The 13533-nt window shown below is 47.1% G+C and overlaps 1 protein-coding gene across 3 annotated transcripts in view; it reads left to right on the top strand.

Annotated features, from left to right (window-relative positions):
* ULK1 (unc-51 like autophagy activating kinase 1) overlaps window positions 1-13533 on the top strand; it is an 82270-nt gene that overhangs the window by 62531 nt on the left and 6206 nt on the right. For 2 of the 3 annotated variants that reach the window (XM_086623241.1, XM_086623243.1), the window contains exons 18-26: window positions 1879-2030; window positions 2875-2958; window positions 3534-3796; window positions 4425-4609; window positions 5603-5718; window positions 6313-6456; window positions 9008-9195; window positions 11947-12125; window positions 12260-12378. In XM_086623241.1, coding sequence (XP_086479367.1) covers window positions 1879-2030; window positions 2875-2958; window positions 3534-3796; window positions 4425-4609; window positions 5603-5718; window positions 6313-6456; window positions 9008-9195; window positions 11947-12125; window positions 12260-12378 — 1430 coding nt within the window. Of the gene's footprint in view, window positions 1-1878; window positions 2031-2874; window positions 2959-3533; window positions 3797-4424; window positions 4610-5602; window positions 5719-6312; window positions 6457-6730; window positions 6773-9007; window positions 9196-11946; window positions 12126-12259; window positions 12379-13533 lie in introns of all 3 variants that reach the window. The other variant, XM_086623242.1, reaches the window with a different exon arrangement.

Genomic DNA, 13533 nt, shown 5'->3' with positions numbered 1-13533 from the left:
ATAGATATGTTGCTTGTTGAGGTGGTAATTATGTGTGCGTACTTTTGGCCACATCACCTGTCCAGCTCATCTGCTTGCTTGCTTATCCCATGTCTCTTAGGGTGGCATTTGACATTCCATATCTTTCAGCAGCAGCAGTCAGCTGGTCTTTTTTTCTGCAAGTTCCTGATAGATAATATTCAGCCTTCTAGATTGCTTATATTCTGGAGAGTTAAAACTTGGGCAAGCAGTACTTTCTGCCACTGAACATGTAGGTATCTTTTCACCTTGCCAGGTGTTGTGTATTCATTTTGCTTCAGGGCCAGGCACTTGATGAGTGTTAGGCCTCTGAATCTGGAGCAACCTGAAGAGAAGTGATTTTTAGGTTAAAATTTTAAAGGATTTCCTTTTCTCCAAGCATCTGAATATAGCATGGATTGGCTTGGCTGAGAAATGTTGTAATATAGTGAAAAGGAGGGGGAGTAGCAGATCAGATTCTTATTTCTCAACTACTGAAATGGATTTTTTTGTTATCATTTATTTATTTATTTTCTGAAATGTGACATAAAGTAAAACATACACATAGTAGTGGTGTTGAGTAGATGTACTGACACTTCATCAGGAAGACTTTGCTGTTCCTGGGTAGCCCTGCTTGCACTGCTGACACCCATATGCCTTAGTTCCTTTGGTTCAGATACGTATGGACAGCTTAGTGCAGTGTCACTGGCAGAGGAGGCAGGATACCTTGGCGTCAGCATCTTCCAGTGGCTTGAGCACAGCGTTTTTTTTCAGCATATTCTCTGATTCGTGTCCAGAAAACCTCCTACTGGCTGAGACTAATATTATTTTAACAAGGGAAAAAATGTTTCCAAGTTGAGACTAGAACAAAGGACTTGGTGTTTTGTTATAAGACTGGTTTCTTATATAGAGGAGTCTTAATGGGAATCTTGGTGGAGGAGCCTGCAGAGGCAGAATGGCTTTTCGGTAAATAGAGTTTAAGTTGTGTGTTCTTAATAAGTGGTAAAAACATTAAAATATTGATAAATAATTAATTAATATACAATAATCTCATCTCTCTCCAGAGTGATAGCATGGCTGTACTCACTTTCCCGCTAGTCTAGTTTTCTCTTTTGTTTCGTTTTAGCAGCTGGGTAGTACTTGAGGTTCCTGAGTGTGTGGGCTGTAGGAATTAATTTTAACTCCCTAAGGTGAGGCTTCCTGAGGAGTTAAAGGAGTTTGAAGCCCAGGCAAGTCTGACTGTCCAGCCGCAAAAGTAATTCCTCTGGGCAGTACTGAAGTGTTTCAGATCTGACAGCCACACACTGTTCTGTTTCGCTCTGCAGCTTCTGATTTGAGTGAGAACTGTGTGGCAGAGCAGTGCCTTTGGCACAGCTTACCTCCGCATCGTACGACCTGCACGCACAGAGCGTTCTACCTAAACAGCTGCTCTGACAAAAGAGCGAGTGGCTCAGCACGGGAGGGACACTTGAACAAAGACCTCTCAGGGCATTCTGAAGACACTGCCTAAAATAAACACCTTGGGACATGTCAAAATAAGAAACTCTGTCTCATTCAGGATTAATGTAGATCTTGAAAGCATCTAAATGTGACTTCTGAAAAATGACAGGCTTTCCTGCTTACAGTTAAGCAATCTCGTTCTTTCTTTTCACTTGTTTTGCAAAATTTTGTTTTGATTGAAACTCTTGAGAGCAAAGATAATCATCTTAATCTGTATTGTTGTAGTCCTAGAACAGTGGGATTTTGATCCAGGATAAACAGTTGTGAGGCTCTGCTTCTGTGGAAGTAGCTGTGTGTATATGTGTCTGGTGATAACTGTTCTCCTTACTCTTCTATACTGGCATCTGGAGTAACGTGTGTGCTGCTGTTGTTTCCTACAAGGTCTGGTACGGTCCGGAGGTCTAGCAGTACAAGTCCGCTTGGTTTTCCTAAAACTGGTGCTTCCCCTCCTTATCCTGGAGAGCATGGATCTGTGCCCAGCTCTAGAAAGCTCTCCTTTGGTGGTGCCAAGCCGTTTATGCCATCACCGCAAGGTAAGATGTCAACTGGCATGTTTCTGCCCTGATAAAATTACATGTCTCTTTCCTGTAAAGCTGGAGGTTCTGACCGGCTGTAGCTGCCAGGTAATAGGGAATTCAGATTGTTGTGTTCTCCGTGGCTCTTCTCAGTAGATTACTTGACAAGTGCTTTGGCCTCAGCAAAATGGAAAGTAAAATACCTATTAGCCCCAGGAGAGGCAAGCTTTGTTTTGGTGTCTGCATCAAACATTTTGCTGCCCTCTGAAGAGGACTTCTGTGAGTGCAAAGTGTCTTTTTACTGGCTCAGGCTGGGGTGACAAAAAACGTAAGTCAGTTGCTGTCAGAGCAAAATTCTGACCAGCTTTGAAGGGGCTTGAACTTCACTGTTCAAACTAAAAAGCAGTTGTCTGAATATCTGGTAGCCTGATCCAGATGCTACTGTGGAATCCAGATGCAATTCAAGTGGAAGAGGGATAAAGAAAAACCCCAGCGTGCAACTGATGTGATTTGCAGTTTTCTATAAAAGAACAGACTGTGACGTAACTAGCTATTCTTTATACCTAGTGTCTCTGATCCTGTATTTATTACTCTCTGCTGATGGGGAAATGCAGAATATTCATATTCTATTCCTCTGAATTAATCTCACTGCAAAGTCGGACTGAAACTGGCTAAACTAATACCAGATAAAGCTTTTTTTCCTCCTTTAACAGGAGTTGTCAATCTTTTCACTACGCAGCTAGGGCTGAGAAGATGGGAGAGATAACTAGCATCTTTCCATAAAACAGATGATGCATAGTGGTGGTGGTGCCTAAGGAAACTTAGTACTGAATAACCTTTTTTTTATTGTGTTCCTTCAAAGTTGGAACAATCCCAGAGCAGCCCAGACAGACTGTTATCCCCTCTTCTCTTGGAGCAGAAGTGAGAAGCCGGGTTCCTGTTGCCGGTGCGTTGGTCATTGTCTTCCTTCATTATTCCTATGGATAAGGCCAGAACCATAGTCTCAGGACATTCAGGGTTGGGTACGGTCCTTCAGCAGCTTCTCTTGATGCTTGGCCAGCCAGGATTTCTGTGTGCTGGTAGGAGTCAGCCAGCCTCTTCCAGTACTGACAGACTTTGCATCACAAAAACTCAGATTTGTGACTTTGAAGTCAGTGGATTGAATGAAGGAAAAGGATCTCAAAATCCCCAACTCCCCCTCTGCCAAATGGCCCTCTTGATGTGTAATTTCCTTGCTGCTGAACTCTGACAGTCGGGGTCCCTTTCTTTGTAAGGGCTGCAACAACGAAGGAAAAGAGCTACATTTCTGTGCCCCTGTTGTGCCTGTCTCTTCCTCCTGTAGAGTCAAAGCCCAATCAGGCCTAGCAGGTTCGGTTCTGGTGCTGATGAGAGTGCCATCCTTAGCCATGCACTGAAGGTTTTGATCTGTAGATGTTTTAGCAGTGGATCCAGGGATCAGGCTGGCTTTTTGTGTTAGAATCAGAAAACGATGTGGTTTGTCGCTCTGTTTGGGCCCTCCAGGTTCCTCGACACCTGAACTTTCTCCTCGAGGGATGGGCTCCCGGCTCCACAGTGCTCCCAACCTGTCAGATTTGCATTCCTGCAGGCAGAAGATAACCAAGCAGCACTCTGATCCTCTTGTTGCTCACTTTGGTCATACCCCAGTCAGCCAGCCTCTGCAGATTCATGGCTTGCAGCACTGCCGGCAGCTCCGATCCTCACCGAAGCTGTCCGAGTTCATGCAGAGGAGCCCTTTGCCAACTATAATGGGCTCCCCTACAAAGGTATGTCAAGGAGTCTGCTTTTGGGTTTCTCACAGCTCGATCTTTTGGGTTATGTGGGGGTGACCTGCTGCATGATCAGATAACTCTGACCTGGATTTATCACCGCTCGTTTGCTGTTCTTCACGGGCTGTTCGGTGATCTGCGTGAAATGGGGTGGTGTCCTAGTTCTTAGTGGACAGATCTCGCTTGGCAGCAGAGTTCACCATCTGAGCAGAGCCCAGGGTTTTAAACAGGCAATGAAAAAGAGCTGCCCAGATTAGGCAGAAGCGCATTAGTGGGCTGGTTTGCACGCAGCAACTCAGCTTGTGACGCCGGTGTGTGTCCGGGAGGAATCCCCGGCAGCGACGGCAGACGGTTAAGCAGGTGACAGCCCTGCTTCTCATGCGAAGCTGGCACTGTGACAGCGTTTTCTCTGCTTATGTTAGGCTGCTACAAATTTTCAGCGAAATTCGTTGTCCTTTTATTTTAGTCTTTCTGGGACTAGGGGCAAGTAACTGTGTGGGGTGGGATCTTTATTTCAGGCAGGTTATTATGCATATGACTTAATTTTGATAAACAAGTCAGAGGGTGAGGGGAAACTTCCTCTTTTGTTTTAAAGACAGATCTCTGTTTTTTCTGTTGTTCTTAGGCTGTGTCCCCATTTGAGTTTCCAAAAACCCCAAGTTCCCAGAATCTCCTCACCCTCTTGGCCCATCAGGGGGTCATGGTGACTCCGACACGGAACAAGACCTTGCCAGATCTGAAGGAGATGGGTCATTTCCACTGCCAGCAAACTGGCTTAGGATTGAGGCCTGTGGAAGAGATCAAGGGCAGGTGAGCTATAGTCTGCTTTGTACAGGTGATCATAGAACCATAGAATGGCATAGGCTGGAAGGGACCTCAGAGATCATCTAATCCAACCTCCCTGTCATGGGCAGGGACGCCTCTCAAGTAGGTCAGGCTACTCAAGGCTCTGTCCAACTTGGCCTTGAACACCTCCAGTGAGGGGGCATCCACAGCTTCTCTGGGCAATTTATTCCAAAGTCTTACCACCCTCATACTAAAGAATTTTTTCCCAATATCTAATCTAAATCTGTTCTCCTTCGACTTAAACCCATTTCCCCTTGTCCTATCAGTGGACACTCTTGTAAAAAGTCCCTCCCCAGCCTTCCTGTAGGTTTCCTTCGGTATTGGAAGGCTGCTATTAGGTCCCCCTGAAGTCTTCTCTTTTCAAGGCTAGACAGTCCCAGCTCCCGCAACCTGTCCTCGTAGCAGAGGTGCTCCAGCCCCTGGATCATCTTTGTGGCCCTCCTCTGAACACACTCCGACAGATCTATGTCTCTCTTATGGTGATGCTTCATTCCCTAATACAGGATGGATGGGGCAAATTTCAAACCTCAACTAACATCTAAGTTGTAATGTAGCATCTGCAAACTGCTAACAGAATACAAAGTCACTCAGGTGTTAGTGTTAAGTTTTTTTTCTCTGCCTCTCTGCAGATTGCAGCTTTCTCCTGTGATCTGGAGGAGTCCTCTGATACTAATTTCTGTATCTTCCATCACAGAAAAACCGTGTTACAATAATGCTGTACTCAATACTTGCATTACTGCAGTTAGTCATGGTAGTTGTATGCTTTCTGAAAGTAGCAGGAGATACTTCAGGTGCTCTGTTGAAAGAGGAAAAGAGCCAGTGGTTATTTCAGGTCCAGACTGTTTGCTGTGTATTGTTAAGTGGTTGTGGACCAGGGTTGGCACAAACTGGAGTGGAAGTTAGCTGAAACCTTGCGTCTGGTGACTTTCTGCATCATGTCGTATGTCCTCTTTTTAGATCTCTGAGCACAGGCAGGCTCACTGACCTGCTTCTGAAGGCAGCCTTTGGGGCACAGATCTCGGAAGCTGGCAGCAACGACAGCCTGAACAATGAGAAGCCAATGGAAATTGCAGGTAGGTGGGAAGGCCAGGCAGATCTGGCAGGATGTCGTGGTTTGGGCTGGGGCGAACAGTTTGCGTGCGTGCCTCCTAATATATGGGAGGCTGCTTTTCTGATGGCTTTTGGCAAAGGAAGCGACTGCAGTGTGTGAGGAGTGTAATGATGTTTGCTTTCTTTTGTGGAGCGCTCGAAGGTCTGTGGACTACGTGTGCTGTGTAATTGCTGGCTACTGGTGTGATTTTTGTAGGCAGGGCTTCCTCTTTTGGCCCCTTCTGAATGTGATAACTTGTGGAAGTGGGGACTTTTTGCCAGGCGGTTCGGATATGAGTGGCTCTGCAAGGGTGGGTCTTCCTGGGCTTGCAGCTTGGGAAGCGAGGAGGGGAGAACAGCTGCAGCAATGCGTAACGCTGCCCAGGCTCGTGTCATGTAGTCCAGCCTGGCCCGGTCGTGTTCTCGGAGGATGCCTCCAAAGGGGGAGCGCTGGTCTGTGCTGGTAACCAGTGTCTCCCAAGAGAGTCTGCAGGAACATAGAACTGCTGGGTGAGGCACACCATGCTCTGAGTAACTTTCCTGTAATGCCAGTCTGCACCTTTCAACTGTCTCCCCAGCTCCCTCAGGTGCTTACGGAGGGACCCTGCACTCTGGTGCCCGGGCTGGGGGCTCTGCCAGCCCATCCCCAGTGATTTTTACTGTCGGATCCCCTCCCAGTGGAACAACCCCCCCACAGACCACGAGGACCAGGATGTTTTCAGGTAAAGGGCTGATACCTACCTGCCTGTTCCAGTGGGAATGCCTGGGGGCAGAGCAATTGAATTCCTTGCTGCTGAACACTGGTGGTGGCAGAGGGCTGCTCAGAGCACAGTCCGTACATAGAGCTCAGCTGGTCTAAATGCCTTTGAGGTTCTTGTGCTGGCTCCAGCCCCAGTTATTGCTCATACTGGCGTAAGGACTAGTGCCATGTAGTGGTTTTCCCATACTGGAAGAGAGGGGCAAGCTATTCTTTTACTTCATTTCTCTCTGCTTCAGGAATAACGCTGCAGCTGTTCACAGACCCACTGTTGCCAATAGGTCAACAAACATAAAGATTGTGTTGTGTTCTGGTGGTTTTCCCCGTGGGTTTTGGAGGAGCTATGAAAGGCGAGTGTGACCACCTGTGTCTAACAATTTCAGTGCACGAGTACCGCTAGGAAGGGGCCGGGATGGCTCTGTATGTAAAATTATTAGTGGTGTTACTTATGCTCTGAGCTGCTTAAGTAGGAAATGGGGAAATGCACTCCTGCTTGGCAGATACTTCTTCTAAGACACTGGTGCTCTGGCCTCATCAGCCAGCAGTTGAGGCTGTGGTAATTGGCCCTTTTGGGATAGTGTGTCTGGGAGCCGGAGTCTATGTTCAGTTTAAGAAAATATTTGGACACTTTTATTTGCATTTTTGGCTTGTTGGGTTTTAGTCTTGGCTGTTCCTCATCTGAATGTAGTCGAGTCTGTTGTTCTTAATTACTGCAGGGAAAGTTTGGATGTAACCATGAATAAGCTGCTTGACTGGGATGGGGGGGACACATGGGCTCTGTTCCTGGGTATGGCTTGGCTTTCCATCATAACTAAAACCACTCACATCCTTGATTGTCTGGAAAGTTGGGACCATAATCCTGTCTTTGTCTCATCTATTTAGAGAGTAAGCTCTGCAGGGCAGAGACTCTTACAAAGTGTCTGACGGGCCTGTAGCACAATGGGGTTACTATTCTGGCTATAGCCTCTAGCTACGACTGAAATGTTACAAATCGAGAATTCAGACTTCCTGTATTGTTTTTGTGGGGATAATAGCAATTTGAAAGCAGATCCAAGCACCAGTTTTTAACAGGTTGATATTTGGATGCTTAAGGGTTTGCCAAACAGTCAAGATCTCAGATGGGATGCCTGGAAGAGAAGGCTGTTGAACCTACAACACGTACACAGTGTTGGGTGAAGGCGGTCAAAGCAATGCTGCTTGACAGGCTTTGTTCATTAGCTCTGTGCACTAGCTCCTTATGTTATAGTCAGTGCACAAAGTGAGTGGTGGAAAGGGGAGTGTCACAAGCTGGAACTGCACCCCAAGTGCTTGGACAAGCCCTGCGTAAGATCACCTGACAGATACGAAGGAAGAGGCTTTTCATGAGTCGTCATAACAATTTCTGCAAACAGCCTCTTGGAATTACAGGGTATCCAGAACATGATACTGTTGGTCCTTTCCTCTCTTTGAAAGATCTGGGAATACTCTGCCAGTCTTTGATGATCCACTTAGCTTTGAAGCATAGCTGCCAACAGGGAGGGAGCTTTGGGAGGATGGAAGACTGTGCCTCTCTGCAGATCAGTTGTGCTTTATATTGCTGAACCTTTTGAAGGCAGAGTAGGGCAGCAAATTAAATCCGTGGCTAGAAGAGAAACATCTCCCTCCAAAGGATCAGTGACAGTGGAGAATATTGCCTTGGTAGAATTAGCAGAATATTGTAGCTGGTATTGGCACTTCCTACATCAGACAGAATGTATCCCTCTGTGGCAGTGTGTCAGGGGGTATGAAGCCCTCTGGAAGCGGTGAAGGTATTACGAATACTCTGAGACAGAGGCTCCTTTTGAAGTGTCCATCTTTTATGTGAATGTGCTCTTAGGGTGGATTCAGTGGTCAAGAAGGGGAAAAGGTGAGGGAATTGTCTGATGGACACCATAATTACAGGGTCCCTGAATCCTGAGGTTAGGGTCTTGACTCAGCTGAAGTCACTTACTCTCTGCCCAGCCTCCTGTCTGTAAAGAGAGGGAAACAGAAGTGCAGGGCATGTAATGGAAAGCTCTCCTGGTTTGCATGTAAGTGGTTGATGTTTTGAAACCATGATAAAAACCTCACTTATCAGAAGTGCTGATTCAGTGATAGTGTAAAGAAACAGGGTTCAAACCATGCTGATCCATGACGGGAAAGTTGGCTATAGCGGTGTATGATAAAAATCAGCCCAACACACTGTGGCAGGATTCAGAAAGGGTTTGGACAAAAAAAGAAAAAAAAGAGTGCTTCTGAATTGTCTGCATAAATGACAGACATTCTGGAAGGTGCATTAAATCTGCTTGAGCTTCTAAGCTGGTCTACCTGAGTCGCTAAAGAGCTTATGTTGGGGAGTGGTTATTCTGCATCAAGAGTCCTTGCATCTTCCTCCAAAGTACCTGTTACTGGCTCCTATCAGTTCCAGGATCCTACAGGATTGTCCCCGCTGTTGGGCAAGGAATACCTGGCCTAATATTAGTATCTTCAGTAATTCCTTTGCATGTTTTTCTTCTCAGTGGGGTCTTCCAGCTCTCTCAGTTCTGGAGGCTCATTCACCGGCAGGCACTTGGCAGTGGGAACTGGTGGGGATGCTGTGGAAGGCCCCTCGAGTCTCCGGTACGCTTTTGCTGATCCCATCACCGCCAACCTGGAAGGTGCTGTTACATTTGAGGCACCAGAGTTGCCCGAAGAGACGCTCATGGAGGTGGGTATATCCCAGGGACTTGTTAGAGGCAAAGAACAGGGGAAAGTAAAAGGAAAACAAATCCAGAGATCAGATGACTCCATGTTTGCAGCCAAGGGAGTTGCTTCCAAAGATGGTGCAAACTGGCTTCAGGAGAGGGAGGCCAGTGCAGCGCTCGGGAAGCCCAGGGCATATTGAACACAGTGGCCTTGAGCCTGCTACCGAGCCGTTCAGCCCATGAGCCAGCCCGTGACCGAGGTTAAAATTCAGCATTTCCAAAGCTGAAATTGCAGGTTAGAAACATCAGTCGTCTGATGCATTCTGTGTTAACAGCTTCTGAAGAAGACCTGGGTACTTTGGGCCTTTTCCCTTTTAAAAGGCTCAACATTAGTGAGAGGTGACTTGAGAGCGAGTAGCTCAGTGTGCCGCACCAGTGCCTGCTGCGTGCGCTTGGGGAGTCGGGCAGTGATTCGGTCTCTGCTGAAAGGATCTGGAAAAAACTAAACCTGACACTCGTGCTGCTGATGGAGGTGGGGGGACACCACGTTCTGCACCAGAACAGCTGAACCAGATTGTGGAGCTGAGAGGCTGCCAGGCTCTCCCCTTCTCTGCAGGCGGAGGAGAGGCTGAAGCAGAGCAAATGCTTTTGTAGCTGAGATATATTTGAAATGTAGGTCAGGCTGCCTGCTTGCAGTAGAGGTGGGAGGCAGATTCAGTCATGGTTTCAGCTCTGTTCGTGATACCTCCTTGGGCTGTCGGGGACTGGGGAAGGCTCTTCGTATCTGAGTTTTGCTGGTGTTGCTGAAAACCCCTAGATACCCACAGAGATATGCATACATTGTTTTAAGGATGTGGGTTTGCTCTTCTACTTCAGATTTTGTTTAGCTCAAGTTTTTTGTCAATTATGTGCTGAATTGCATTCATTTGCTTAATTACCTGCAGAGCCACAGGGCCAGGACTTTCAGCATTGATGTGCTCACAATAGTAATGAGTTTAACTGAGCATCCTTAACCTCTCTGAGGTCCCAGAAGTGTGGGGCACTGCCAGCTGCCACCACTTTGGACATTGGTCTGAAGAGAAGTGTCCTAAGGAAGTATTGAGCTTCTTATATCTGTAATGAGTCATTTGGGTTTGGTCATCGTATCTGCTGAGTGCAGTAATCCATTTGCACGTCACAAAGCCTTCCTGGCACCAAACCTTTACAGCATATTTCAAGACACCTTTGAGCTCTGTGGAGTTGGCCAGAATGCAAACCTGGCAGGTTTTCTGATTTCTGCAGATATTTCAGGGCGTTGAAAACTTGCTATTTAAGCACCCTGATTTATCTTGAGCAGAGCTGTTACATTCAGAGAGGTGGTTCTTCCATCTTTTGAAAAAGTTTCTCTCGGTGCAGACAATGCAAACTGAAGGCTGGGTTTTAGTTTGTTTTGCATTGCTTTAAAAACACAGGTACAGAGATGGGCATGGAAGGAAGGACTCTCGTAATGCCAAATGAGGCCATGAATACCAGCATAATTAATGGAAGCCGACTGTATAAGCAGAGAGGAAGGACTGTGTATTGGTTAGAGATACCAGGCTGAGACCTGCAAGATCTCAGCAGTTTCCTGCTCTGCCACAAACTTCTTGTATGACTTGGTAATTACTTAATCTCCAAGTTCCTCCTCTGCTTTTAAAGAAAATAGAGGAAGATGGAGATAGCACTTCCTTACCATACTGGACTGTCCAGGTAGCAAGACAGTGGGAGGAGAGATTCATATTTCAGATAGTCAGAGCTGCCTTAGCAGCCAAGTGCCTGAACCAGTGAATGAAAAACAAAAGCTTGCAGAACTTGAGCATGGGGTTTTTTAAATTCATGTAGGAAACATCCTTACCAGCCCCCTTTGAGAGAAGCGAGCCACTGAATATTTGAAGATCAAGCAGGTTAGCCACTTCTGTACAGAGACAGTACCAACAGTGGAGTTGCATCTGATCCAGACAGCAATTCATTTTGTAGACCCACAAGCATTCAGTTTTCCGCAAATACTAACTTCTGAAAAATGCTTACAGTGACTTAAGCAACGCAGCTTCCCAGAAATGGGATAATCCTCTTTGATCTGTAATAACAGAGGAAAAACTACTTTGAAACAAACGCAGCACTTAGTGTGAGAGGCTCTCTTCTCTCACTAGCTGAACAGGAGTTGCAGATGAAAGGTGGTCCTTGCTGTCTTCTCAGAGGACCTCACCCAGGGCTCACTGCACTGAACTGGGAGGGTACGAAGACCAAGGGCGAAGTGAGGGATGGGCTGCAGAGTGGGACATGTTGTGTTTGCTGTTTTCTGTGGCATAAGAGGTTGTCACTCTCATGAAATCCACACCCGCTTTCAGTGTTGTACCACCATTGCTGTGGTGGGGACCAGAGCTGGACCTGTGGTCCAGATGGTCTCTCCCCCTTCCAGGCTGACTTCTGAAAAAGTCCCACAGAGCTGGGATCCTCCTTGGGAAGGGGGCTTGGAATTTTGGAGCAAGTCTCAGCAGCTTCTCCAGGAAGCTGCCTGTAAATTTCTGGTGTGGGTCTGTTGCTTGCTGCTGTTACTGTGGAGGAGGAACTGATGCTGTGTGAGGGCTTGAGGCTGGGTTTGGCTGTACCTGCCCCAAAGCAGAGGCGTAGGGGAGCTTGGGGCTCAGGCGTCACTTCTGTAAGCTGGGATGAGTTGCTGGCATGGCTCTTGGTGGGCAGCCCTCCCTGGCATGCCAGCTTTCCCTCTAACCCCCACCTTGGCATCCCTTCAACAGCAAGAGCACACTGACATCCTGCGCAGCCTCCGCTTCACACTGGCCTTTGTCCACTACGTGATGGAAATTGCTGCCCTTAAAGGCAGCTCCAGCGAGATGAGCAGTTCGGTGACATCTGAGTACCAGCTCCAGGAGAGTGTGGTGGCCGACCAGATCAGCCTCCTCAGCCGAGAGTGGAGGTAAGGACTGACTCAGCTCCCTAGTCTTCCGTCGCTCCCTCCCACCCCACGTATCCTTACGTACCAGAAGTCCTTTGGGACGACTTAGCACTGTCCCATCGATGTATTTGCATTGTAATGTGCTTTCTTTGCAGCTATGCAGAGCAGCTCGTGCTGTATCTGAAAGTAGCAGAGCTTCTGTCCTCGGGGCTGCAGATGGCCATAGAGCAGATCAAAGCGGGCAAGCTGTGCCTCTCCTCCACTGTCAAGCAAGGTAAGAGCCTGCTGGGCACACGCCTGGAAGGGAAGGATTAAAAGTATCTCAAAGGGTACGGAGAGGGTTGAGTGTGAACCCCCACCGGTATGCCCATAGGCTTATTTGTTGTCCCTTTGCACAGCTGGGTCTTGTTCCTCTTTTCACATTGACTTCAGGTCTCAAAATTCCTGCTGGTGCCCCCCTGAGAACCTTCAGCACTACTTAGTGAGAGGGGAATGTATCTTATCTGATTCCTTGTACATCTCTGTCTCAGGTGCTTATTTGTACTTGACGTAAGTCCAACTTAATTACAGAGTGCATGTCCTAGGAAGTGCTTACTTGGCAAATGGAGACCTGTCTTGGCAGTGATGATTTTTCAAGTGAAACAAAAACACAGGAAGTAAAATACTGGTAAAGCCAGAGTCACTTCTTTGCTAGTGTTACGGCCTTAACATTTGCATCTGACTGGCTGGCTTGTGATGTGAGCTGGCTGTGATTCAGTGATTAGAAAAAATAACTTCAAAAATGACCATTGTAATATTACTGAGTGAGCTTTTTGAAGCACTTGAAGTACTTGACCCATCAGCTGCCTTCCCCGAGAGCTTAGTCTTTGAAAGTACTTGTGCTGCCTTGGGATAGGGTGTGAAAACAGAAGTTTTTATACAATGAGCACACGTATGTTGTAGCAGGCAGTATGGAGCAAGATGTACAGGTTTAGCTACACATCTTCCGCAAGGTCAGGCTAACAGGAAAGTTGTCATAACCCAAATAAATGACTTCTTTTCAGGGCAGATTGCAACTTTTAGATTTGCAGTGTAATTTGTCCTTCAGTGTGTGGGAATTGGGCAAGGCTGTCTTTTCGTGTTTCTCTCCCCACAAAATACTGCACCCTTGAGGGTTTGCAGCGCACAGTGAGGACAAGAGGGTTTTCAAGGTACTTGTGGCCCATGTGTGTGGAAAACGCAGGGAAGCATGACGGGACGCTGCCCTGGAGTGTCCTTGGACAGTGTGTGCTAGGCAGGGTCCCTACCCACGCCCATCCCCTTTTTCCTGAAAATTTGAACATAGCTCCGCCTGATTGAATTCCATGGAGGAGGATATTGTTGCATTTGTGTGTTGTTCTGTTTTGGGCTTTTAAATAGTCTCTCTTGACTCTCTTCTCATGGTGTGTTT

This window comes from Tauraco erythrolophus, chromosome 19, assembly GCF_009769465.1.
Source record: "Tauraco erythrolophus isolate bTauEry1 chromosome 19, bTauEry1.pri, whole genome shotgun sequence".
NCBI classification, from domain to species: domain Eukaryota; kingdom Metazoa; phylum Chordata; class Aves; order Musophagiformes; family Musophagidae; genus Tauraco; species Tauraco erythrolophus.
This window is presented reverse-complemented; position numbering and strand designations above follow the sequence as displayed.